Source organism: Oncorhynchus mykiss, chromosome 27 (genome assembly GCF_057628025.1).
Source record: "Oncorhynchus mykiss isolate SJ-2025 chromosome 27, ASM5762802v1, whole genome shotgun sequence".
Taxonomy (NCBI): domain Eukaryota; kingdom Metazoa; phylum Chordata; class Actinopteri; order Salmoniformes; family Salmonidae; genus Oncorhynchus; species Oncorhynchus mykiss.
In genome coordinates, this window is record NC_143048.1 from 30,513,536 (window position 1) to 30,540,000 (window position 26,465).

Below are 26,465 nucleotides of genomic sequence, written 5' to 3' on the forward strand. Positions count from 1 at the left end.
AGGGTTGTATTAGTCGAGGAGGGAAGGGTTGTGTTTTATAGGGTTGTATTAGTCGAGGAGGGAAGGGTTGTGTTTTATAGGGGTTAGACTACAGTCAAGGAGGGAAGGGTTGTGTTTTATAGGGTTGTATTAGTCGAGGAGGGAAGGGTTGTGTTTTATAGGGGTTAGACTACAGTCGAGGAGGGAAGGGTTGTGTTTTATAGGGTTGTATTAGTCGAGGAGGGAAGGGTTGTGTTTTATAGGGGTTAGACTACAGTCGATGAGAGAAGGGTTGTGTTTTATAGGGGTTAGACTACAGTCAAGGAGGGAAGGGTTGTGTTTTATAGGGGTTAGACTACAGTCAAGGAGGGAAGGGTTGTGTTTTATAGGGTTGTATTAGTCGAGTAGGGAAGGGTTGTGTTTTATAGGGGTTAGACTACAGTCGAGGAGGGAAGGGTTGTGTTTTATAGGGGTTAGACTACAGTCGAGGAGGGAAGGGTTGTGTTTTATAGGGGTTAGACTACAGTCGAGGAGGGAAGGGTTGTGTTTTATAGGGGTTAGACTACAGTCGAGGAGAGAAGGGTTGTGTTTTATAGGGGTTAGACTACAGTCGAGGAGGGAAGGGTTGTGTTTTATAGGGGTTAGACTACAGTCGAGGAGGGAAGGGTTGTGTTTTATAGGGGTTAGACTACAGTCGAGGAGGGAAGGGTTGTGTTTTATAGGGGTTAGACTACAGTCGAGGAGGGAAGGGTTGTGTTTTATAGGGTTGTATTAGTCAAGGAGGGAAGGGTTGTGTTTTATAGGGTTGTATTAGTCGAGGAGGGAAGGGTTGTGTTTTATAGGGGTTAGACTACAGTTGAGGAGGGAAGGGTTGTGTTTTATAGGGTTGTATTAGTCGAGGAGGGAAGGGTTGTGTTTTATAGGGGTTAGACTACAGTCGAGGAGGGAAGGACTGTGTTTTATAGGGGTTAGACTACAGTCGAGGAGGGAAGGGTTGTGTTTTATAGGGGTTAGACTACAGTCAAGGAGGGAAGGGTTGTGTTTTATAGGGGTTAGACTACAGTCGAGGAGGGAAGGGTTGTGTTTTATAGGGTTGTATTAGTCGAGGAGGGAAGGGTTGTGTTTTATAGGGTTGTATTAGTCGAGGAGGGAAGGGTTGTGTTTTAAAGGGGTTAGACTACAGTCAAGGAGGGAAGGGTTGTGTTTTATAGGGTTGTATTAGTCGAGGAGGGAAGGGTTGTGTTTTATAGGGGTTAGACTACAGTCGAGGAGGGAAGGGTTGTGTTTTATAGGGTTGTATTAGTCGAGGAGGGAAGGGTTGTGTTTTATAGGGGTTAGACTACAGTTGAGGAGGGAAGGGTTGTGTTTTATAGGGGTTAGACTACAGTCAAGGAGGGAAGGGTTGTGTTTTATAGGGGTTAGACTACAGTCAAGGAGGGAAGGGTTGTGTTTTATAGGGTTGTATTAGTCGAGGAGGGAAGGGTTGTGTTTTATAGGGGTTAGACTACAGTCAAGGAGGGAAGGGTTGTGTTTTATAGGGGTTAGACTACAGTCGAGGAGAGAAGGGTTGTGTTTTATAGGGGTTAGACTACAGTCGAGGAGGGAAGGGTTGTGTTTTATAGGGGTTAGACTACAGTCGAGGAGGGAAGGGTTGTGTTTTATAGGGGTTAGACTACAGTCGAGGAGAGAAGGGTTGTGTTTTATAGGGGTTAGACTACAGTCGAGGAGGGAAGGGTTGTGTTTTATAGGGGTTAGACTACAGTCGAGGAGGGAAGGGTTGTGTTTTATAGGGGTTAGACTACAGTCGAGGAGGGAAGGGTTGTGTTTTATAGGGGTTAGACTACAGTCGAGGAGTTTAAGGGTTGTGTTTTATAGGGTTTTATTAGTCAAGGAGGGAAGGGTTGTGTTTTATAGGGTTGTATTAGTCGAGGAGGGAAGGGTTGTGTTTTATAGGGGTTAGACTACAGTTGAGGAGGGAAGGGTTGTGTTTTATAGGGGTTAGACTACAGTCGAGGAGGGAAGGGTTGTGTTTTATAGGGTTGTATTAGTCGAGGAGGGAAGGGTTGTGTTTTATAGGGGTTGGACTACAGTCGAGGAGGGAAGGGTTGTGTTTTATAGGGTTGTATTAGTCGAGGAGGGAAGGGTTGTGTTTTATAAGGGTTAGACTACAGTCGTGGAGGGAAGGGTTGTGTTTTATAGGGGTTAGACTACAGTCAAGGAGGGAAGGTTTGTGTTTTATAGGGTTGTATTAGTCGAGGAGGGAAGGGCTGTGTTTTATAGGGGTTAGACTACAGTCAAGGAGGGAAGGGTTGTGTTTTATAGGGGTTAGACTACAGTCGAGGAGAGAAGGGTTGTGTTTTATAGGGGTTAGACTACAGTCGAGGAGGGAAGGGTTGTGTTTTATAGGGTTGTATTAGTCGAGGAGGGAAGGGTTGTGTTTTATAGGGGTTAGACTACAGTCGAGGAGGGAAGGGTTGTGTTTTATAGGGTTGTATTAGTCGAGGAGGGAAGGGTTGTGTTTTATAGGGGTTAGACTACAGTCGAGGAGGGAAGGGTTGTGTTTTATGGTGGTTAGACTACAGTCGAGGAGGGAAGGGTTGTGTTTTATAGGGTTGTATTAGTCAAGGAGGGAAGGGTTGTGTTTTATAGGGTTGTATTAGTCAAGGAGGGAAGGGTTGTGTTTTATAGGGGTTAGACTACAGTCGAGGAGGGAAGGGTTGTGTTTTATAGGGTTGTATTAGTCGAGGAGGGAAGGGTTGTGTTTTATAGGGTTGTATTAGTCGAGGAGGGAAGGGTTGTGTTTTATAGGGTTGTATTAGTCAAGGAGGGAAGGGTTGTGTTTTATAGGGTTGTATTAGTCAAGGAGGGAAGGGTTGTGTTTTATAGGGGTTAGACTACAGTCAAGGAGGGAAGGGTTGTGTTTTATAGGGTTGTATTAGTCGAGGAGGGAAGGGTTGTGTTTTATAGGGGTTAGACTACAGTCAAGGAGGGAAGGGTTGTGTTTTATAGGGTTGTATTAGTCGAGGAGGGAAGGGTTGTGTTTTATAGGGGTTAGACTACAGTCAAGGAGGGAAGGGTTGTGTTTTATAGGGTTGTATTAGTCAAGGAGGGAAGGGTTGTGTTTTATAGGGTTGTATTAGTCAAGGAGGGAAGGGTTGTGTTTTATAGGGTTGTATTAGTCGAGGAGGGAAGGGTTGTGTTTTATAGGGTTGTATTAGTCAAGGAGGGAAGGGTTGTGTTTTATAGGGTTGTATTAGTCAAGGAGGGAAGGGTTGTGTTTTATAGGGGTTAGACTACAGTCAAGGAGGGAAGGGTTGTGTTTTATAGGGTTGTATTAGTCGAGGAGGGAAGGGTTGTGTTTTATAGGGGTTAGACTACAGTCAAGGAGGGAAGGGTTGTGTTTTATAGGGTTGTATTAGTCAAGGAGGGAAGGGTTGTGTTTTATAGGGTTGTATTAGTCAAGGAGGGAAGGGTTGTGTTTTATAGGGGTCTCCCTCGTGCACTTTTTTTTGTCTCCTTCTCCCTCCCTCTCTTCCTCTCTCTCCTAGTTGATATGTAAAAGTTAAAGAGCTGAGTGGTGTGGTTTTCTGTCCCGTTCTATCCTAATGCCATTTGCTTGTGGTTGTACACATAGCCAAGCAGGCCTAGCTAATTGTCTCTCTTTCTTATGTGTTTCCTTTTATGTGTTTCCTTTCTCTCACTTGTTCATCTTCACTCATTAATTCTCTCAGCCATTTAGAGTTTGGCATGGAAAGCGGACGCATTCTGTATCCAAGGCAACCTAAATTAGTCTCAGCAGGTATGTGGGTATTATTGCTAGAGGCAGAGAGAGGGAGAGAGAAAGCGTAAAAAAAGAAGGCTAAAGGATAGTCCAAGAGAGACAGGAGAGGAGAAGGAGATGGAGGAGCAAAGAAACTAGGGACAGAGGAAAAAAAGGAAATGAAAAGTGGAAAGAGAGAGAAAGCAAAGAAAGTTCCAGTAAGGAGAGGAAGACCAATACAAAGAGAAGAGATAGAAGGTAGAAAAGGAAAACGAAGGATAAGAGTAATGAGAGAAGTTAAAGCCGTGGGTTGAAGAGTGATGAGAAAGAGAGATGGTAAGGAAGGAAGGGTGGAAGACAGGATGGGGTGAATGAGAAATTGAAGAGAAGAGAGGATAGGGACGGAGGGGAATGGAATGCAGGTTATTGCCTGCCATAAAGAATAACGCTGGTAAGCTTTTTAATGTGTGTACTGTGTACCCAAGGAAAACCAGTGAGCCATAGCAGCACAGACGGAGCTAACCACATTACTGCTCAGAGACCAGACACGCTTACACCTGCTGCTGGTTGAAACACACACTTGTATATGTACATGTATATGTACATGCTCTCACACACGCAAACAGACAGAGGCAGGTAGCCTAGCGGTTAAGAGCGTTGGGACAGAAACCGAAAGGTCGCTGGTTCGAATCCCGAGCCGACTAGAGGAAACATCTGTCGATGTTCCCTTGAGCAAGGCACTTAACCCTAATTGCTCTGGATGCTGACTAGAGAACAGAAGGGGCTCTTAGAACACAGCTGGGCTGTGGGTGAGATGATGCAACACACACACAGTGTTTTACACTGCTTATATAAGCAGTGTGTGTTAGACAGACAGTGAGGGTGTTGATTGGAGAGTGTGTGCGTAGCCTAGCGTACTAAAAACATGCATGTTGCTCTGTCACCATTCCTGCCCCACGACAATCTATTCCCCTATATGATAGTACACACAGGGTGTACTAATGCTCTGTCGCCATTCCTGCCTCAGGACAATTTATTCCCCTATATGATAGTACACACAGGGTGTACTAATGCTCTGTCGCCATTCCTGCCTCAGGACAATCTGTTCCCCTATATGATAGTACACACAGGCTGTACTATACATGATGGAGGAGAGACAGAGATGGGGAGAGCAATAATATTTTAGATGAGAAGGAAAAGAAAGGCAGGAAGAGAGAGGAAGAGGGAGATACTGAAAGAAGATTTTATTTTATACCTTTGTTTATTCTCCCTTTCCTCTGACATAATCTTGTAGTGTGGTAAAGTAGCATTAGTGTGGTTTAGTGGTTTAGTACATTGGTGAGATGAGAGGAGACAGAATTAGATGAGAGGGGAGCAGAGCAGTACTAGTGTTAGGACAGTGTGGAGTGCCTGATGTGACACAGTCGTTAAAGTTGAGGACTAGAGGTGCCCCTGCTGCTAGACCTCTTCACTCTGAGAGGAGCAATGAGGTCAGGAGAGAGGGAGAGAGCGGAGGAAAATAGGGGAGGAACTGGTAGAGGACGCAGTACAGTATGTGTGTGGGGGGTGGGGGGGGTGGGGTTAGAAAGACGAGAGGATTGGAGTAAACTCTGTGAATAAAAAAACAGCCCCATTTAAAATTATACTAGAGGTGTCTGTGCGAAAGTTGACATCAACAAATGGGCAGTTGTGGGTGCAGGGGTTTACATTGTATGGTGGGTATGTGTAGTACTGACTCCAAGGTGGGTAATGTAGTTTTAACAATGCTAAACGATGTGTTGGTTGGTTTGTTTTGTAGTTCTGACTGACTTGACTGACCAGTACTTTAGTAGTAACAGTGTTGTTGTTGCCTAACAGTGTGCACCTGTATCTCTCTTCCCTCCAGTCTGTACATTGCGCTGTCAGAAGTTCCTCATCTCTCGTGTTGGTGAAGACTGGATCTTCCTCATCCTCCTCGGTCTACTCATGGCTCTGGTCAGCTGGGTGGTTGACTTCGCTATCGCCATCTGTCTACAAGGTAAGGAGGAGGGAGTTGAAGGGAGGGAGTTGGGGTAGACTTGGTCTAATGACGACGTTGGTCAGCTGTACACTCCGTTCCTTTGGCTGAATCTTTTCATCTGACATCTCTCCTGCATGCAGCTAAATAAGACATGTCACACACCAGATAATCTCAGACACTGTGGTTTACTCACGTACATCCCTCCAACCAGGGTGTGTGTGTTCATAGTGAGCTGCAGTGCAGATTACTGTCCTCCTGAGCTGCATGCAGGTGTGTGTTTGTGTGTATGATTAGCTTAAATCTGGTTTAATGTCATCTTTGCGCCATGAAACTGTGTGTGCGCATGTGTGTGTGTACGATTAGCTTAAACGTGGTTTAGTTTAATTTTTGCAGCGTGAAACTGTGTTTGTGTGCTGGTAGCATGTATGCTGGGTGTTCAGAAGGTGTGTGGGTGTCAATGTGCTATATCTTCAGTCAAACACACATTTACACACATTGCTGTGGTGTGTGTGTGTGTCAGATGGTAGACTGCATGTGGAGAAAGTAGAGAGGGGAGAAGAGTGAGTCATCTAGAAGCAAGCCGCCCATCCCCTCTTTCTCCACACAGGCACATACACATTTTGATCTCTCCCTGTAATGAAGTCATTTTTAGGAGAAGAGTCCTGCGGGTTCTACTGTTGTCAGATATTTTGTCGCTGTACTCATGAGTAGGGTTGGGATTTGCCAGGAACCTCACGATACAATATTATCACGATACTTAGGTGGCAATAGGTATTGCGATTCTCATGATTTATATATGTTTTCACAATTTATATATTGGATGTACTTTTACTTTATGATTGACACCAAGTTGATATTGGACTGTGTGTGTCCACAGCACAGAAGTGGATGTACGGAGGCCTGGAGAGTAATGTGTTTCTCCAATACCTGGCCTGGGTCACCTACCCTGTGGTGCTCATCACCTTCTCAGCTGGCTTCACACAGATACTGGCCCCACAGGCCGTAGGTAAGACACACACACACACACACACACACACACACACACACACACACACACACACACACACACACACACACACACACACACACACACATACTGACTGCACCATAGCACCATAACCCCCTCTCCCCCTCTAGGTTCAGGTATCCCAGAGATGAAGACCATTCTGAGGGGTGTAGTGCTGAAAGAATACCTCACCTTTAAAACCTTTGTGGCCAAAGTGATCGGCCTCACCTGTGCCCTGGGCAGTGGCATGCCTCTGGGAAAGGAGGTAACAGACACACTCAGTACAAATTATTCTCACTACACACACACCTCTGACCCGTACACACACATACGCTGTTCTCACAGTCAGGCTTGTATGAGTGTGTCACATGTTGCTGCCAGTACAGTACAGTCTGTTCCACTAGTTATGCAGACACACACACATTTGACAGCCAGCAGATGCAATCTGGCTTGAAGGCTCCTAAAATCAATCAATATATCTGTGATTCATAGGACAAGGGGTTATCATAGTGAAACACAGAGACTGGCGCTGGCGTGGGGTTGTGATGACACGTGGACCAAGTATTTTAGGAAATCATTCACAAGACATTCTCTCTCCCTCTCTAGGGTCCGTTTGTTCACATTGCCAGTCTGTGTGCTGCACTCCTCAGCAAGTTCATGTCTCTGTTTGGTGGAATCTACGAGGTAAACCACACCTGGACAAGTACACACACACACAAGTTACCACATTGTTATCAATATGATCTTTCAGAAGGAAACACCACGCAGAAATATGTTGAACCATTTATTACGAAATGAATAATGCACGTCTTGTCGATATAGGCTCTGCTCCTTCAGGGTAGCTCAATGCCCAAGCAGTGTCAATATACACTGAACAAAAATATAAACGCAACATGTAAAGCGTTGGTCCCATGTTTCATGAGCTGAAATGAAATATCCCAGAAATGTTCCATACGCACAAAAAGCGTATTTCTCTCACATTTTGTGCACAAATTTGTTTACATCACTATTAGTATGAATACATGAAAAAGTATGCACTTACTACTGTAGTTCGCTCTAGGAAAGAGTTCTGCTAAATGACTCAAATGTAAATGTGTTAGTGAGCATTTTTCCGTTGCCAAGATAATCAATCCACCTGACAGATGCTGATTAAACACCATCCTCATTACACAGGTGGACCTTGTGCTGGGGACAATAATAGGCAGTGATGGGGTGTGTTAACCGAGAGCACAGGCTCTGCTTGAAGCTAGCATAGGAACAAACAAAGTATATAGTAGTCACGAGACTAATCTGCTACATTTATCATCACATTTAAACCACAGTACCACCACATTACATCTTATCACTATAAGCAAATGCATACTAGCAGGAGCAGCAAGATATATGAGCAGAACCGGTCCGCTAAATAGACCTCCAAATAAGGCAGGCGTGATTGTTACTAGCATCTAATTGGTGCAATCTCAGCTGATGCGTCAACTGAGGCGGGCACTTGGATTCCCGTTCTGAGCTGGCTTCGCTTTATTAATCCTTTGCTTTCTTCTTTCAACACTATACTTGCCTCTGATATTTCACTTCCATAGCCTAACTTTTTCCCAGTACTCTCCCTTATGCACATCACATTTAAACCACAGTACCACCACAGTACATCTTATCACTATATCTATCATCTACTGTAGCCACTGATCATGCAGTCAAACCAACTCCACTATGGTTGCGATGCCATAGTAATTCACTGAGCAGGCTCATCTCTCCCTTAAGACAGAACTGTACTGTAGTTTAGCTATGTATTGAAAAGATTCCTTGTTTCTCTGAACTCCTAGATCAGGCCGATCGACATCTTTCTCTCCCTCCCTCTCACTCTACTCTCTCTGATGGGGGTAAAAGAAGCTGTGATAGCTCAGGAGGAGCTGTGAGAAACACACACTTCTGATTCTCCAATCTGTTTGTTCCTATTCCTAATCGACTGCTCCTGTCTGCGTCGGCTTAAAAGCAGGCCTGTTAGTGGGCTAGCTCAGAGGAAAGACTTGACTTGGCGAAGAAGAGAGAAACATGTCACACATTGCCAGTTTAGAGAATGTTTTCTGTCTTGACTGTTCCGAAGGAGCACATGTCCAGAATGCGTATGTATTTCTTTGCTTACACACACACACAGTACGTATATTTACACAAGTAACATACGCATAATAAATATTTCAACTAGCATTTTATTTGCTAACTAATTAAAGACATCTCATGTGGAATCTCCCTAGCTATACTACAGGGAGCGATAAATAAATGTAGCGATACATAAATTAAGAAAAGTTTTGAAAGCAAGGGAGAGCGACATGGAGGTAAAGACGGACAACCAGGCAAAAAGGAGTAGAGAGATAGAAAGTTGAAAGACTATGTTTGTTCCGCTTGGGCCTTAGGGGACAGAGGGAATGAGAGAGAGGGAATCTTTGAGTCATCTCTCTGTACTCTGAAGATGAGAGTCCCTTGTTCCCTCTGTCAGTGTGTGTGTGTGTGAAGGGACGAGGGCAGGGGCAATGAAGAATCTTTGAAGCAAACCCCCAAGTCCCCTCAAGTGTGGAGAACTCCTTTGCTACATACCCCTGTCTGTCTGTCTGTCTGTCTGTCTGTCTGTCTGTCTGTCTGTCTGTCTGTCTGTCTGTCTGTCTGTCTGTCTGTCTGTCTGTCTGCCTGTCTGCCTGCCTGTCTGTCTGTCTGTCTGTCTGTCTGTCTCCCCTTAATCTTCTTGTCCTTCTCTCCCTCGGCTCCCTCTAGCCTCTTTCTCCTTCCCTCATCCTCTCTCTCTTTCTCCCTCCTCTCTATGTTGTATCTGTACTGTATACGAATATGGTGCATTTTATGGCATACTAATGACAAGTGTGTGTGTGTGGTGGTGTTTAGTACACATTCACACTCACCTCTCTGTTTCACTAACATGCTGCTTAAAGGAGCCAAGCCTCATAGGAAACAAGGTAAAGCATGGCTGGAGATGAAGGGCAGAACATCCACCATAACTTCCTCCTCTCCAGAACTCCATATCCCATCTCTCTACCACCTATTTAAATTACATATCCGTAATCCATCTATAGTCCCATGCCATACTGTGTTTGCAGAAGTTTTATTACATTCGACTGTACCATGTGATTATTTGGGCAGTGGCATAGATCCAATCTCTCTGTGCCATCTACCAAAGTAAAGCAATTCAATATTATCAAAACTGTTTTATGAAAGACGTTTTATATTTGCAGGAATGCTCTTCGCTATTTTGAGTGTTGAGAAATGGAAACTATGATAGTTGAGAAACTATGAGAGCATGCTGCTTCGTTTTGGCATCAATGCATTTGTTCATTCAAATATTACCTACAAAGTGATCATGTTTAGGAATAAACACATTAGCACTCAAGCTAAAGTGGAGAAGGGTTCTTCATATTTCCTGGTCGGAGTAAGTGTGACAGGCAAACGGAGGCAAACATTTTAACTCAGCATTTCCCAATCTTGGTCCTGGGAACCCCAAGGGATGCATGTTTTGGTGTTTGCCCTAGCACTACACAGCTGAACCAAAACATGCACCCTTTGGGGTCCCCAGGACTGAGTTTGGGTAAACGCTGAATTAATGAAATGTATCCATTTGAATCTTTAAGAATTGTACTTATTAGTGCCTCATGAGCTTAGTTCAGTCCTTGCATACAGAGCTCTGTCCATGAATTTGAGAATGGATACATTTCTTCAGCCCTATCCCTCAGCTTTATACTGAAACGGGTGGGAGGTGGCTTTGCTTTGTTATTTGTTATTATTATGTTTCATGGTGAAATGCGTTATGGGTAAAAAAAATATTTTAACTCTGCATTTCATCCACAACAGCTCTGACAAGGGAACGTTGGGCTATACTTGCTGCTGTGCATGCTAATTGCTAACAGGCATTAGTGAGAGCTGCCCTGGGGGAAGTCAGTGGGCTGACTTATTGATTTAAATCTAGTTTATATGGCTCTTCGTCCTGTTTATTATTTTGTAAATAATGTAGTAGCTTACTTTTGGCACTTATGTATTCCCCATTTTTACACATCAAAGACCTCCCCTTGGACAGGAAAACGTAGCATCCTTGTATGCCTCCTTCCACACTGCTAGGTCTACATCCACCCGACAACGGCCTAGCCTACCTCATAGGGTGTGTGTGTCTGTAAATGTAAATATGCCTCTCCGTATGTGTTTACAGAATGAGTCGAGGAACATTGAGATGTTGGCAGCTGCTTGTGCTGTGGGGGTCGGCTGCTGTTTCGCTGCCCCTATTGGAGGTGAGTGATACCAACATCCCAATAGACACAAACTCGTTGAATTAATGTTGTTTCAGTGTGATTTGTCAACGTATTCTGACAGGGAATCTATGCTGGATTTGAAAAAAGTCATCAACATAAACTGTTTTGAGGGTGGAATTTCAACATGATTGTCATCATGGTAACCACATTTCAGCATAGAGAAACCTTGTATAAAATGTGTTGAATTTATACCTTTTAAAACAATGTCAGATCTTCGACGTTATATCCACTATCAGGAAAAAAAACAATAGGCTGGGCAGCACCTACTGTAGAATGTATCTACTTACAACTACCCTTGGTCTCCCGTCCAGGGTTTTAACGTAGCCTAGCCCTTAGCTATGATAATTGTCACTGACTATTACCAATGTGCTATCCTGAGAATGATTCTTGAGAGATCTCCACTTAAAAACTAAATAGATTCAATGTTGCTATTGAAGTCATTCCAAAGGATGGGTTTAACAGAGCAAATGAAATGTGACCATGCTAAATCACTCTTATATCATCAATGATGTTATTTAGGCCTCTATAAACGTATCGCATTTTGCAAAGTCATCAACAGCTATTGTCTCAATTCAACCCAGGATTCAACAACAAATAGACTACATAGGCCTATGATTTCAATCTCTGGTTGATTTCAAATGTAATGAAATGTAGTGTTATTGAATAGTTAGGTTGTCAACTCAACCAAATATAAAAATGTTTTATTATTATATTTGTATTGTACTTTTTACCCCTTTTTCGGGATATCCTTCGCTGCAACTCCTGTACCGACTCGGGAGAGGTGAAAGTCGAGAGCCATGCGTCCTTCAAAACATGACCTTGCCAAACCACACTGCTTCTTAACTCAGTGCTCGCATAACCCGGAAGCCAGCCGCCCCAATGTGTCGGAGGAAACACCGTACAACTGGCGACCGAAGTCAGCATGCATGCGCACGGCCCACCACAAGGAGTCGCTAGAGAGGGGGATAAGGACATCGACATCCCGGCCGGCAAAACCCTCCCGTAACCCGGACGACGCTGGGCCAATTGTGCACCGCCTCATTGGTCTCCCAGTCGCAGCCGGCTGAGACACAGCCTCGGATCGAACCCGGGTCTGCAGTGACGCCTCTAGCACTACGATGCGGTGCTTTAGACCGCTGTGCCACTCGGGAGGCCCAAATATAAAAGTGTTGAAGGACAGTTCCATCTGTGCCACTGACTTAGTCTGGCTTTAATTCCAGTTTGTCTACAAATCAACAATTAATATGTTGGACTCACATCTCCATCTCAACCGAAATTCTACGTTAAAGAATAGGACTACATCAAACATGAATTTAAAGTTCATTTACATTTTGGTTTGATTTGATTTAGTGATAACACAATTGAATTTCAACTCACTTTTGGCAGTCTTTTTGAGTTGGTAAATATATAGGTTGTAATCTCATTGATCAACGTCTCAACCAAATATTACGCAATTATTCACCTTGAAATTACGTGGTGTGCCCTGTGGGATAACACTGACTGACAGATACACTGGCTGGGTCAGAGATTGCAATGTTTGCTCTTCCCCATTCACATAGTTACTTTGATCATGTTCCTGTGTGTTCCTGAGAAATGTATTAATGTGTGTGTGTTTTGTAGGTGTGCTGTTCAGTATTGAGGTAACATCTACGTTCTTTGCGGTGAGGAATTACTGGAGAGGGTTCTTCGCTGCTACCTTCAGTGCCTTCATCTTCAGAGTCCTGGCTGTGTGGAATAAAGACGAGGGTAAGACCGGTCTACATGTGTACTGAATGAAGATATAAACGCAACATGTAAAGTGTTTGTTTCATGAGCTGAAATAAAATATCCCAGAAATGTTCCATATTTACAAATAGCTTATTTCTCTCATATTTCGTGCACAAATTTGTTTACATCCATATTAGTGAGCATTTCTCCTTTGCCAAGATAATCCATCCACTTGACAGGTGTGGCATATCAAGAAGCTGATTAAATAGCATGATTATTACACAGGCACACCTTGTGCTGAGGACAATAAAAGGCCACTCTAAAATGTGCAGTTTTGTCACACAACACAGTTTTGCCACAGATGCCTCAAGTTTTTTCCGGGAGCGTGCAATTGGCGTGCTGACTGCAGGAATTGCCACCAGAGCTTTTGCCAGAGAATTTAATGTTCATTTCTCTACCATTAGCCTCCTCCAATGTCGTTTTAGAGAATTTGGTAGTACTGCCAACCGGCCTCACAACTCCAAACCACGTGTAACCACGCCAGCCCAGGACCTCCACATAGTCTAAGACCAGTCACCCGGACGTCTGATGAAACTGGGTTTGCACAACTGAAGAATTTCTTCACAAACTGTAGAAACTGCCCACCTTCGATGGCCATTGGCACGCTAGAGAAGTGTCATGGTAATTCAAATTAATAATGATTAGAGACAAGGTCAATCCCCAATCAGGATATAACTTTTTTCAAAATGTATTAATTACATTGATTAATTATTGCAATAATGAAGCTGGTCGACGAACCACCCTTAGATGATTCATTGAGAGCCCAACAAACAGATTTGAGCCACAGCATTTTATAGCAAAGTACATCCTACTGAATGTTCATGACAAACAACAGATGTGTGGAATGGGTCAAAAGATTAGACTTAGTATGAAAGAAATGAATAATTCACAGCAGACAGTATCTGCGGTAAAGCCTGTGCTCATTGTATGGAAACCAGAGTTTGGCCCTCAAGACGAGGGCTCTTAACTTGTACCTCACAGTACAGAAACACCAACTCATTCTATGGCATAAATCAATTGTCAGCTCAAGCTATCTCTATCTTGAGTAAACACCATGTCCTTGGCCATACCCAGACAAGCTGCAGGGAGCTGGAGTGGAAAACATCCCTTTACTATTTGTTAAGTATAATTGTTAATATTAAACAAAACAGGTAAACATGTTAATTTCTCTCTCACAGAAGTGTGCTCTTTATTGATGAATCCCGGTTTCAACTGTACTGGGCAGATGGCAGAAAGCGTGTATGGCGTTGTGTGGGCGAGCGGTTTGCTGATGTTAACGTTGTGAACAGAGTGCCCCATGGTGGCGGTGGGGTTATGGTATGGGCAGGCATAAGCTATGGACAACGGACACAATTGCATTTAAATGATGGCACAGCGATACCGTGAGGAGATCCTGAGGCCCATTGTCGTGCAATTCATCCGCCGTAATCACCCAAAGTTTCAGCATGATAATACACAGCCTGCATACTCACCAGACATGTCACCCATAGAGTATGTTTGGGATACTCTGGATCTACGTGTACGACAGCGTGTTCCAGTTCCCACCAATATCCAGCAACTTCACACAGCCATTGAAGAGGAGTAGAACAGGAAACAATCAACAGCCTGATCAACTCTATGCAAAGGAGATGTGTCGCGTAGCATGAGGCAAATGGTGGTCACACCAGATACTGACTGGTTTTCTGATCCACACTCATACATTTTTTTAAGGTATCTGTGACCAACAGATGCATATCTGTATTCCCAGTCATGTGAAATCCATAGATTAGGGCCTTATGAATTTATTTCAATTGACTGATTTTCCGTAATGAACTGTAACTCAGTAAAATCTCTGAAATCGTTGCATGTTGGGTTTTATTTTTGTTAAGTGTATATGGGTCATTCCACCAATTCAGTGCCTTTTGAGATGTGTGAAAATAACTTTGGAATTCACAGAATTTTAACAAACAAGTTTTCCCATCTCTGTAGGTAAAATTAAAAAATGACTATCAAGGGTCAAATAAAGTAACAGGAATGTTACATTGGCCATTAATCCCCTTGTGAAATGGGGAATGGAAACTTGTGTGTAACAGCAAGAGGCACTTGAGTGCAAGCTTCACAATTTGTAAAGATTTCTACCCTGTCTATCAATGGGTAACAGGTTGACGTGTTATGCTCGACCCGCTCAGTTTTCCACCTCAAAACACCAGAAAATGGTCAAAAAATTGTTCAGCCAGCTCTCCTGCTTTTACACCAACATTTTATGTTGAATTTTTCAGTTCACGTAATAGGGTTGACATTAAAATGAGGGACACACGTAAATGATTCACTAATCACATTAAATAAATAATAATCTTTCAGAAATGACTTTTTCAAAGCAACAGCATAACCAGGGCTTTACAATAAGGGGGAAACGTAGGGGTTAAGTGGGTTAAAATCTTCCTAGAAGTCAGAGGGTGCACAGAGGAACATGTTAAAATCTTCCTAGAAGTCAGAGGGTGCACAGAGGAACATGTTCAAATCTTCCTAGAAGTCAGGGGTGCACAGAGGAACATGTTAAAATGGAGAATTTTAGCACTTTAGCAAGTTTTTATTCATATAAAGAAATCAGATTTATTTAACTAAGCAGGTCAGTTAAACGGAAATTCTTATTTACAATGGCGCCACTATCCATGTGGTCTATATTAAAGGGCTCCTCATTAAATATTAAAAGTCTTTTAAAAATCAGTATTGGTGCACAATTTCTTTTCAAATATCAACGGGATGCAATAGGCACTCATTTCGTGGAACAACCCATACAGTATACTGTATATTGGCACATGCAATCATTGATGTAAGGTCTGTACTGTATATAGCCCCTTAAAAGCATTTTGATAATGATGAATCACTCTCTCTCCATCCCTTACTCCCTCCCTCCGTCCTACACAGAGACCATCACAGCTCTGTTTAAAACCCGTTTCCGTCTGGACTTCCCTTTTGACCTCCAGGAGCTCCCAGCCTTCGCTGTCATTGGGTGAGTCTAAGTTGTCTTCAATTAGCTAGTGAGGTCTTCGTTGCCTCTGTTAGCGAGTGAGCTTTTCGTTGTCTCTGTTAGACAGTGAGCCCTACGTTTCCTCTGTTAGACAGTGAGCCCTACGTTTCCTCTGTTAGACAGTGAGCCCTACGTTTCCTCTGTTAGACAGTGAGCCCTACGTTGCCTCTGTTAGACAGTGAGCCCTATGTTGCCTCTGTTAGACAGTGAGCCATAGGTTGCCTCTGTTAGCCAGTGAGCCCTACGTTTCCTCTGTTAGACAGTGAGCCCTACGTTGCCTCTGTTAGACAGTGAGCCCTACGTTTCCTCTGTTAGACAGTGAGCCCTACGTTGCCTCTGTTAGACAGTGAACCCTACGTTGCCTCTGTTAGCCAGTGATCCCTACGTTGCCTCTGTTAGCCAGTGAGCCCTACGTTTCCTCTGTTAGACAGTGAGCCCTACGTTGCCTCTGTTAGACAGTGAGCCCTACGTTACCTCTGTTAAACAGTGAGCCCTACGTTGCCTCTGTTAGCCAGTGAGCCCTACGTTTCCTCTGTTAGACAGTGAGCCCTACGTTGCCTCTGTTAGACAGTGAGCCCTACGTTGCCTCTGTAAGCCAGTGAGCCCTACGTTGCCTCTGTTAGCCAGTGAGCCCTACATTGCCTCTGTTAGTCAGTGAGCCCTACGTTGCCTCTGTTAGCCAGTGAGCCCTACGTTGCCTCTGTTAGCCAGTGAGCCCTACGTTGCCTCTGTTAGCCATTGAGCCCTACGTTGCCTCTGTTAAACAGTGAGCCCTACGTTGCCTCTGTTAAACAGTGAGCCCTACATTGCCTCTGTTAGCCAGTGAGCCCTACGTTGCCTCTGTTAGCCAATGAGCCCTACGTTGCCTCTGTTAGCAAGTGAGCGCTACATTGCCTCTGTTAGCCAATGAGCCCTACGTTGCCTCTGTTAGCCAGTGAGCCCTACGTTGCCTCTGTTAGCCAGTGAGCCCTACATTGCCTCTGTTAGCCAGTGAGCCCTACATTGCCTCTGTTAAACAGTGAGCCCTACGTTGCCTCTGTTAGACAGTGAGCCCTACGTTGCCTCTGTTAACCAGTGAGCCCTACGTTGCCTCTGTTAGCCAGTGAGCCCTACGTTGCCTCTGTTAGCCAGTGAGCCCTACGTTGCCTCTGTTAGACAGTGAGCGCTACGTTGCCTCTGTTAGCCAATGAGCCCTACGTTGCCTCCGTTAGCCAGTGAGCCCTACGTTTCCTCCGTTAGCCAGTGAGCCCTACGTTGCCTCTGTTAGCCAATGAGCCCTACGTTGCCTCTGTTAGCCAATGAGCCCTACGTTGCCTCTGTTAGCCAATGAGCCCTACGTTGCCTCTGTTAGCCATTGAGCCCTACGTTGCCTCTGTTAGCCAATGAGCCCTACGTTGCCTCTGTTAGCCAGTGAGCCCTACGTTACCTCTGTTAGCCATTGAGCCCTACGTTGCCTCTGTTAAACAGTGAGCCCTACGTTGCCTCTGTTAAACAGTGAGCCCTACATTGCCTCTGTTAGCCAGTGAGCCCTACGTTGCCTCTGTTAGCCAATGAGCCCTACGTTGCCTCTGTTAGCAAGTGAGCGCTACGTTGCCTCTGTTAGCCAATGAGCCCTACGTTGCCTCTGTTAGCCAGTGAGCCCTACGTTGCCTCTGTTAGCCAGTGAGCCCTACATTGCCTCTGTTAGCCAGTGAGCCCTACATTGCCTCTGTTAAACAGTGAGCCCTACGTTGCCTCTGTTAGACAGTGAGCCCTACGTTGCCTCTGTTAACCAGTGAGCCCTACGTTGCCTCTGTTAGCCAGTGAGCCCTACGTTGCCTCTGTTAGCCAGTGAGCCCTACGTTGCCTCTGTTAGACAGTGAGCGCTACGTTGCCTCTGTTAGCCAATGAGCCCTACGTTGCCTCCGTTAGCCAGTGAGCCCTACGTTTCCTCCGTTAGCCAGTGAGCCCTACGTTGCCTCTGTTAGCCAATGAGCCCTACGTTGCCTCTGTTAGCCAATGAGCCCTACGTTGCCTCTGTTAGCCAATGAGCCCTACGTTGCCTCTGTTAGCCATTGAGCCCTACGTTGCCTCTGTTAGCCAATGAGCCCTACGTTGCCTCTGTTAGCCAGTGAGCCCTACGTTACCTCTGTTAGCCATTGAGCCCTACGTTGCCTCTGTTAGCCAGTGAGCCCTACGTTGCCTCCGTTAGACAGTGAGCCCTACGTTGCCTCCGTTAGCCAGTGAGCCCTACGTTGCCTCTGTTAGACAGTGAGCCCTACGTTGCCTCTGTTAGCCAATGAGCCCTACGTTTCCTCCGTTAGCCAGTGAGCCCTACGTTGCCTCTGTTAGCCAATGAGCCCTACGTTTCCTCCGTTAGCCAGTGAGCCCTACGTTGCCTCTGTTAGCCAATGAGCCCTACGTTGCCTCTGTTAGCCAATGAGCCCTACGTTTCCTCTGTTAGCCAGTGAGTCCTACGTTGCCTCTGTTAGCCAGTGAGCCCTACGTTGCCTCTGTTAGACAGTGAGCCCTACGTTGCCTCTGTTAGCAGGTGAAAGCTGGTGTGAGTGTTCAGGAGGATAGCCTCCTGACGTTAGTCACCTAACATTGATTATTCAGCTAGCGAGGTGGTGCATTTAGGACATCTTATTTTAGCTTGCTGTTACCGTAGTAGCGTAGCCTCTGGGCTTACCACATAACTGAATTAGACCAGAGCCTCTCTCTCTCTCTCTCGTCTCTCTCTCTCTTTCTTCATCTCAGAAGAAAGAACAGCCATCTACTACTTAACTCTGCGTGTGCTCCCAAAGAGAAGAAAATCCCTATTTCTTTCTCCTTTTTGTCTGGTGGATGTCCTCCCTCTCGTGATCTGAGCAGGGAAGCTTTAACTCATAATCTAACAAAACGCTCCCTCCGGAGAACAGCCGTCTTATTTGACATTTAGAGAGAGAAAGTGTTTGTGTGTGTGTCTGTACGCAATACCCTTTATGTGTGTATTTCAGTATCCTCTCCCTTGCCAATGCCTTGATGTCTTATGGGGAAAGTCGGTCAGTGTTTCAGTTAACTCGGACAGGGAGAGAGAGAGGGGGGAATTTGTCATCTCTGCTACATGCTAGCTGGGGAAGACCTTTGTGTAGTAAACCCCTTCTAGCCTCTGAATTTATGTTTCAAACTTTCACTGGTACTCAGATGTGGTGTTCTGAGATACATACGTGCACACGTGCACACACACACATACACACAAACTAGTGGAGGCTGCTGAGGGGAGAACGGCTCCCCTCAGCATGGCTGAGGCTGGAACGGAGAAAATGGAATGGCATCAAACCATGTATTTGATACCATTCCACTGATTCTGCTCCAGCCTTTACCACGAGCCTGTCCTCCCCAATTAACGTGCCACCAAGCTCCTGCGACACAAACACACACACACACACACACTTATACATACACACACACACACTCACACACGTTTCAGAGAATAGCTTTAAAACATGTAGAAATGATTCTCCCTCATCCATTCATCATTTATTCAGGAGTATTTGACAGAATTCATTATGCAGGAACATGAATTTATGAGCATACATATACTTGGCTGTAGCTGAGGGGGAACTTTGGAAAGTACTTTTCAAAGGGCTTTGCTTGATTCTGGTGGCTGGAGAAACTGTCTCTTTTGCCTACTGACAGTTACACAAAGTGGACACATACTTGGTGCTTACTGTAAACACAAACATATATACATGTAAACCTGTCCCTCTCTCTTTCTCCACCTACATTTTCTTAATTTCATCTCCCTGTCCCTCTTCTCTCCATTGTACCCAATTCCCTCCCATTCCTCTCTCAACCCTCCCTCCTCTACCCTCCTCCTCTCTCCTCAGTATTGCCAGTGGTTTTGGCGGTGCGTTGTTTGTCTACCTGAACAGACTGATAGTCCAGTTCATCAGGAAACAGAAGACCATCAACAAGTTCCTCATGAAGAAGTAAGTCATGATGTCATCAATGTCAGACAGAAGCCCCTACTGGGTCCCAGATAGTCCCTGTATCCTAGTGTCCCACAAACACACTAGCGCACACACTAGCGCACAACTAGATAGATTACTCTGTGAAATCAGCTCTATTGATGCAGATCTCTCCACAGCAGAGAAAAATGAAGACATTCATCTTGACAAGTGTTTATTAATGAATGGTGTTTACTCATCTCCCTATCAGACTGATTAATTAACTATCCTCAGATTTCTAAATGAATGTAATGTTCTGTACATCACTCAGCCATGGGAAGGTTTTGGGGACAGTTTGGTTTTGAAGAGTAAACAGTAATGACTAAACACCCTTTTGCTTTCTCCTCCTCTCCCCCTCTTTCCCTCGTGCCTCTTCTCTCAGGCGTCTGCTGTATCCAGCCCTGGTCACTCTGCTGGTGTCTACGCTAACATTTCCCCCCGGCTTCGGACAGTTCATGGCAGGCAAGGTTAGTTCCACTCAGTTTTTTTACTTCTTTACATAGAGGTAGAGTCTACCTCCCACCCTCTCCTCTTTCTGTCTCTGTAATGATAGGGTGTCAGACTCTTGGTCTATTTCTGCTACAATAAGCTGTTGGTTCTGTTGCTCCCTAAAGTCTAGCTACAGCATCACACACAACTACACACCGTCTTCTAGACCCCCACTCAGCTTCACAAGCCTTAAGCCAAACCACTTCAAATTAAATCATCACATCCATTGCCTAAAGTGAAACCGCTTTCCATAATGGTCTTCCTAATAAAATGGATGTGTTGTACCCAATTTCAAATCACCTCCTAGCACCTACCCCGTGGCACTTCATGTAGATTGGGATAGCACTAATGTAATCGCTTCTCCTTTCCCTCTGAAAGGCTAGGATGAATTCTTGATGTGTTGCTTATACCTATCCAATCCTTTCAGATCTACTTAAATGCTTTGGGTTAGGAGCTAGGGACCAATATGGGATATATAAAAAATAAAAAATGCCTGTTGACTTTAGCCCTCTGTCTGTCTGTTATGTTGTCACTTCCTGTTTCCCCCATGCAGCTGACCCAGAAGGAGTCCCTGGTGACGTTGCTAGACAACCGGACATGGGCCAAGCAGGGCATAGCCGAGGGGTTTGACTACATCGGCAACTCCCAGGCCTGGAATCACCCCCAGGTCAATGTCTTTGTCACCCTCGTCCTCTTCATCGTAATGAAGGTAGGCACACCATCATCATCATCCACTTTGTTCTCATCTCTCCTTTTCTTTCCCTTCCCACTACATGTGGCGTGTCTCAATAGTCGGAAGTAACGTTCTTCCCATTGACATGACAGGTGAAGGTAATACAGCAGGATCCTGTCCATTCATTTAAATGAAAGGAGAGGAGGCCGTTGTGGAGAATTTAGACCCAGCTCAGTGTTATATGAGGGTACGGCTTGTGGCGTATTGAGATCCATCCCAGTTTTATATGAGGGTTAGGCTTGTGGTGTATTGAGACCCATCCCACTGTTATGAGGGTTAGGCTTGTGGTGTATTGAGACCCAGCCCAGTGTTAAATGAGGGTTAGGCTTGTGGAGTATTGAGACCCAGCCCAGTGTTATGAGGGTTAGTGTTTTGGAGTATTGAGACCCAGCCCAGTGTTAAATGAGGGTTAGGCTTGTGGAGTATTGAGACCCAGCCCAGTGTTATGAGGGTTAGGGTTTTGGAGTATTGAGACCCAGCCCAGTGTAATATGAGGGCAGGTGAAGCATCAGGTCAACCTTGTTGGGAGTTGATTAGGTTTTTATGTAACCTTTGTGTAGGTTCTGTGTCGTGTGTGTGTGAGAGACAATAGGCTGTGTAATGCAGTTAAAGTCCCTGGATAGAGAGAGAAACAAGGAACCACAGAGGGATAGAGAGACAAAAGTGGGTGGATAAAAGTTATATAAGCATTAGATATTGAGTGTGATGATCCTGCTGTAATGGAAGATAAATACTCTATACACTTTCTCTTTCTCTCCTTCGCTCTCTCACTCATCCTACCTCACTTTATTTTTTTGCCTTCTGTACTTTATCTCAAATAATCTGAAAAGAAAATGTCATTATACTTTTTGGAACACAGTGAGACCAATCTACTCTACTCTTGTCATGCCCTGAACATAGAGAGCCCTTGGTTCTCTATGGTGTAGTAGGTCAGGGCGTGACTAGGGGGTGTTCTAGGTTATATGTTGGTGCTCTTAGTATGGTTCCCAATTAGAGGCAACTGATGCAGCTGATGTTCGTTGTCTCTAATTGAGGATCATACTTAAGGGTTCCCTGTTCCCACCTGCTTTGTGGGATATTGTTTTTGAGTTAGTGCATGTTGCACCTCAGTACTGCACGGTCGTTGTTTGTTTCCTGGTTTGTTTTAAGTTTCACTAAAAATAAAGATGTGGAACTCCAATCACGCTGCGCCTTGGTCGGTCTCTCCACATGATCGTGACAACTCTAAATTACCCCTCTGATGGTACTGTTCCATCCTCCAACCTCACTCCCAACTTGGCCAGACCAGTTCCTCGGGGGGGGGGGGGTAATTTAATGTCTAATTACATGGTGTAGTTTAAAGCGCCCAGAGTGGTAGTTTGCTTCTCCCACACTATGCAAATGGACCAAACATTTAGTAGAAAGACACAGACAGACAGACTTTCTATGGATTGATTCTCTCTATGATATTACTCATAGGATGTCTTCTCTATCGCAGACTGACCGTTTTTAGCTATCACACTGCATTGAGACGACTTTTTGACCCCGATAGGTTTTTTGCAGTCGTTCTCCAGTCCTCTGTTGGAGGGTGGTGGCAGCCCAGTAATTGGAGTGGGAATAAGAGTAGGGCCTCCCCCTAGGGGCCCGGGCGATAGACTGTCCTCTGGTTCTGTCAAACACAAATGGTATAAAATGGCGCCAATGGATAGGGCTGCCGTGTTTCTAGCTCTTAGGAAACTTTTCAGTATTATGTTGTTTAATGTGTTATTACATTATTAGCCCAGGAAATGTTTTGTGTTATTACATACAGCCAGGAAGAACTTTTGGAGATCAGAGTGGCGGTAACTCACCAGCATTACGACTAGGAATACGACTTTCCCGAATCAGATTCTTTGTTCGTACCCCCAGGGCCATTGAACTCATTCCCGAGGCTGTTCCAGGACACCGCCAGCGGAAAAGGGGGTACTCAGAGTGGATTTTTAGTCTGACTCAGGAGACGCGCACACCACCCTCTGCTTCCCAGTATATTACTTGCTAATGTTCAATAATAATAATAAAGTTGACGAGGTCAGGGCGAGGATTTCCTTCCGGAGCGGCATGACTCTCTCGGGATATACTGTCTGCGTACAGCCAGTTGGGTTCTCAGTTCATCACGCAGACAGGAATACATATCTCTACCTGAGATGTTTCATGATTAACTACTCATGGTGTGATTGTAATAACATACAGGAACTCAAGTCCTTTTGTTCACCCGACCTAGAATACTTCTAAATCAAATGCCGACCGTATTACCTCCCAAGAGTGTTCTCTTCGGGTTATAGTCACTCTTCAGGTTAAGACGTTTAAGCGTGTTAACCCTCGCAAGGCTGCCGGCCCAGACGGTATCCCTAGCCGCATCCTCAGAGCATGCACAGACCAGTTGGCTGGAGTGTTTATGGACATATTCAATCTATCCCTATCCTAGTCTGTTGTCCCCACATGCTTCAAGATGTCCACCATTGTTCCTGTTCCCGAAAAAGCAAAGGTAATTGAACTAAATGACTATCACCCCATAGCACACACTTCTGTCATCATGAAGTGCTTTGAGAGACAAGTCAAGGATCTTATCGCCTCCAACTTACCCGACACCCTAGACCCACTTCAATTTGCTTACTGCCCCAATAGATCCACAGACGATGCATTCGCCATCGCACTGCACACTGCCCTATCCCATCTGGACAAGAGGAATACCTATGTAAGAATGCTGTTCATTGACTACACCTCAGTCTTCCACACCATAGTACCCTTAAGCTCGGGGCCCTGGGTCGGAACCCCACCCTATGCAACTGGGTCCTGGACTTCCTGACGGGCTGCCTCCCAGTTGGTGAAAGTGGGCAACAACACCTCCACTGCACTGATCGTCAACACCACCCTCTCGAGAGCCCTGCATGGAGAGATTGAATATATCCATACAGTCTGAGATGCTGTCTGGGCCGGCAGCTTTGCAAGGGTTATTACCACACTTAAATATCAGCAGCATACCACCCTGCATACCACTGCTGGCTTGTTTCTGAAGCTAAGCAGGGTTGGTCCTGGTCAATTCCTGGATGGGAGATCAGATGCTGCTGGAAGTGGTGTTGGAGGGCCAGTAGGAGGCACTTTTTCCTCTGGTCTAAAAGAATATCCCAATGCCCCAGGGCCTACACTGCCCTGTGTAGGGTGCCGTCTTTCGGATGGGACGTTAAACGGGTGTCCTGACTCTCTGAGGTCATTAAAGATCCCATGGCACGTAAGAGGAGGAGTGTTAACCCCGGTGTCCTGGCTAAATTCCCAATCTGGCCCTCAAACCATCACGGTCACCTAATAATCCCTAATAATCCTCAGTTTACAATTGGCTCATTCATCCCCCTCCTCTCCCCTCAACTATTCCTAACGGATAACTAAAACATGTAAAAAATCGTACTTGTGTCGGCCATGGAGAACGAGAGCACACAATCCTTGGGAGCAGCCCACGTCGGTGGCACTGTGTTATCCTCAAAGCGGGTGAAGAAGTCTTTAGCTTGTCCGGGAGCAAGACATAGGTGTCCGGGTCATGGCTGGTTTTCCCTTTGTAATCCGTGATTGTCTGGAGTCCCTGCCAGATACATCTTGTGTCTGAGCCGTTTAAAATGCGACTCCACTTTGTCTCTGTACTGACATTTTGCCTGTTTGATTGCCTTACGAAGGGCATAACTGGACTGTTTGTATTTGACCATATTCCCAGTCACCTTGCTGTGGTTAAATGCAGTGTTTCGTGCTTTCAGTTTTGCGCAAATGCTGCAATCTAGCTATGGTTAGACATCCCCTATGCACTTCCTGATGAACTCTGTCATCGTGTCAGTGTATACGTCATAGTGTTTCTCATAGATAACCCAGAACATATCCCAGTCCAGAGGATCAAAACAATCTTGAAGCATGGGTTCTGATTGGTCAGGCCAGCGTCGATTAGAACTTAGCATGGGTACTTCCTGTTTGAGTTTCTGCCTATAGGAAGAGAGGAGCAAAAATGTGTTGTGATCTGATTTGCCCAAGGGAGGGCGGGGGAGTGCCTTGTACCCATCTCGGAAGCGAGAGTAACAATGGTCTAGAGTTTTTAAAGCGCGAGTACTGCAGGCAATATGTTGATAGAACATCGGTAGCATTTTCTTCAGATTTGCTTTGTTAAAGTCCCTAGCTACAATAAAAGCGGCGTCAGATTATTCAGTTTCCAGTTTGCACAAAGTCCAGTGTAGCTCCTTGGGAGCCATCGTGGCATCGGCCTACGTGGGAATATACACGGCTGTGATGATAACCAAAGAGAATTCTCTTGGGAGGTAATACGGTCGGCATTTGATTGTAAGGTATTCTAGGTTGGGTGAACAAAAGGACTTGAGTTTCTATACATTATCACAATCACACCTTGAGTATATACTCATGATATATACACCTCCGCCTTTCTTCTTCCTGGAGAGTTCTTAATTCCTAGCTGTGCAATGAATAGCTGCCCTGCCGGCGGTCCCAGCCTACTATATGGACGGGGACAGTATATCCGGAGAGAGGTATGTTAATGTCTCTCTGGAAGAAGATTCTCACCCTGAGCTCGTCTACTTTATTGTCCAGGGACTGAACATTAGCGAGTAATATACTCGGGAGCTGTGTATGGTGTGCACGCCTCCTGATTCGGACTACAAGTCCACTCAGAATACCTCTTCTTCACCGGCGGCATCTTGGAGCAGCCTCTGGGATAAGTTCAATCGCCTTGGAGGGTACGAACAAAGGATCCAATTCAGGAAAGTAGAAATTCTGGTCGAAAATGCTGGTGAGTTAACGCCGCTCTGATATCCCAAAGCTATTTCCGGCAGTATGTAATAATGCAAAAAAAATTCTGGGCTAATAATGTAAGAAATAACACCAACAAAAAAAGACTCAAAAGTTTCTTAGGAGCCAGAAACAGCGCGTCCATGTCTATCGGCAGCGACTTCTTGTGTGTGTGTTCTCCAGCTCTGCCTGGCTCTCTATAAACATTATAAACATCACCATTACCATAGAAACCTCCATCTCCCTTTTACAGGCCCACACTCACCTGTGGCCCACGTTTACTGTGTTTGTCTGTGCTTTTGCCTAGTGAGTGAGAGAAATGACAGACGAGAACAGAGTTAGAGAAGAGACATGGAGGAAGCAAGAGTCAAACGAAACTAGGAAAAGGAATAAAGGAATTATAAAGATGAGTATGAAGGAGATATAGGATAGGACTATAGCTACTATGCATTAGACTGTTACAGTACAGTTACAGTAGGATGTTACAGGAGAATGTTACAGTAGGATGTTGATGCGGTGGGTGTTCCCGTTGTTTTGCAGTGATTGCATCAGCTATTTTATGACCACCTTCCGCTGTTATTCTGTAAAGGTTGTTGGTTCTGGCACAGAAGGTCAGTAATCAGGGATTCTGTGATTTGGGATTACATTGTGTGTTT

At 45.0% G+C, this 26,465-nt stretch overlaps 1 protein-coding gene across 2 annotated transcripts in view; it reads left to right on the forward strand.

The window, feature by feature from the left end:
• LOC110507925 (chloride channel protein 2) overlaps positions 1-26,465 on the forward strand; it is a 214,799-nt gene that overhangs the window by 127,584 nt on the left and 60,750 nt on the right. For both annotated transcript variants that reach the window (XM_036964661.2, XM_036964662.2), the window contains exons 3-12: positions 5,625-5,756; positions 6,616-6,744; positions 6,876-7,009; positions 7,351-7,428; positions 10,946-11,024; positions 12,666-12,791; positions 15,720-15,804; positions 19,674-19,775; positions 20,176-20,260; positions 20,836-20,991. In XM_036964661.2, the coding sequence (XP_036820556.1) occupies positions 5,625-5,756; positions 6,616-6,744; positions 6,876-7,009; positions 7,351-7,428; positions 10,946-11,024; positions 12,666-12,791; positions 15,720-15,804; positions 19,674-19,775; positions 20,176-20,260; positions 20,836-20,991 (1,106 nt within the window). The remainder of the gene's footprint in view (positions 1-5,624; positions 5,757-6,615; positions 6,745-6,875; positions 7,010-7,350; positions 7,429-10,945; positions 11,025-12,665; positions 12,792-15,719; positions 15,805-19,673; positions 19,776-20,175; positions 20,261-20,835; positions 20,992-26,465) is intronic.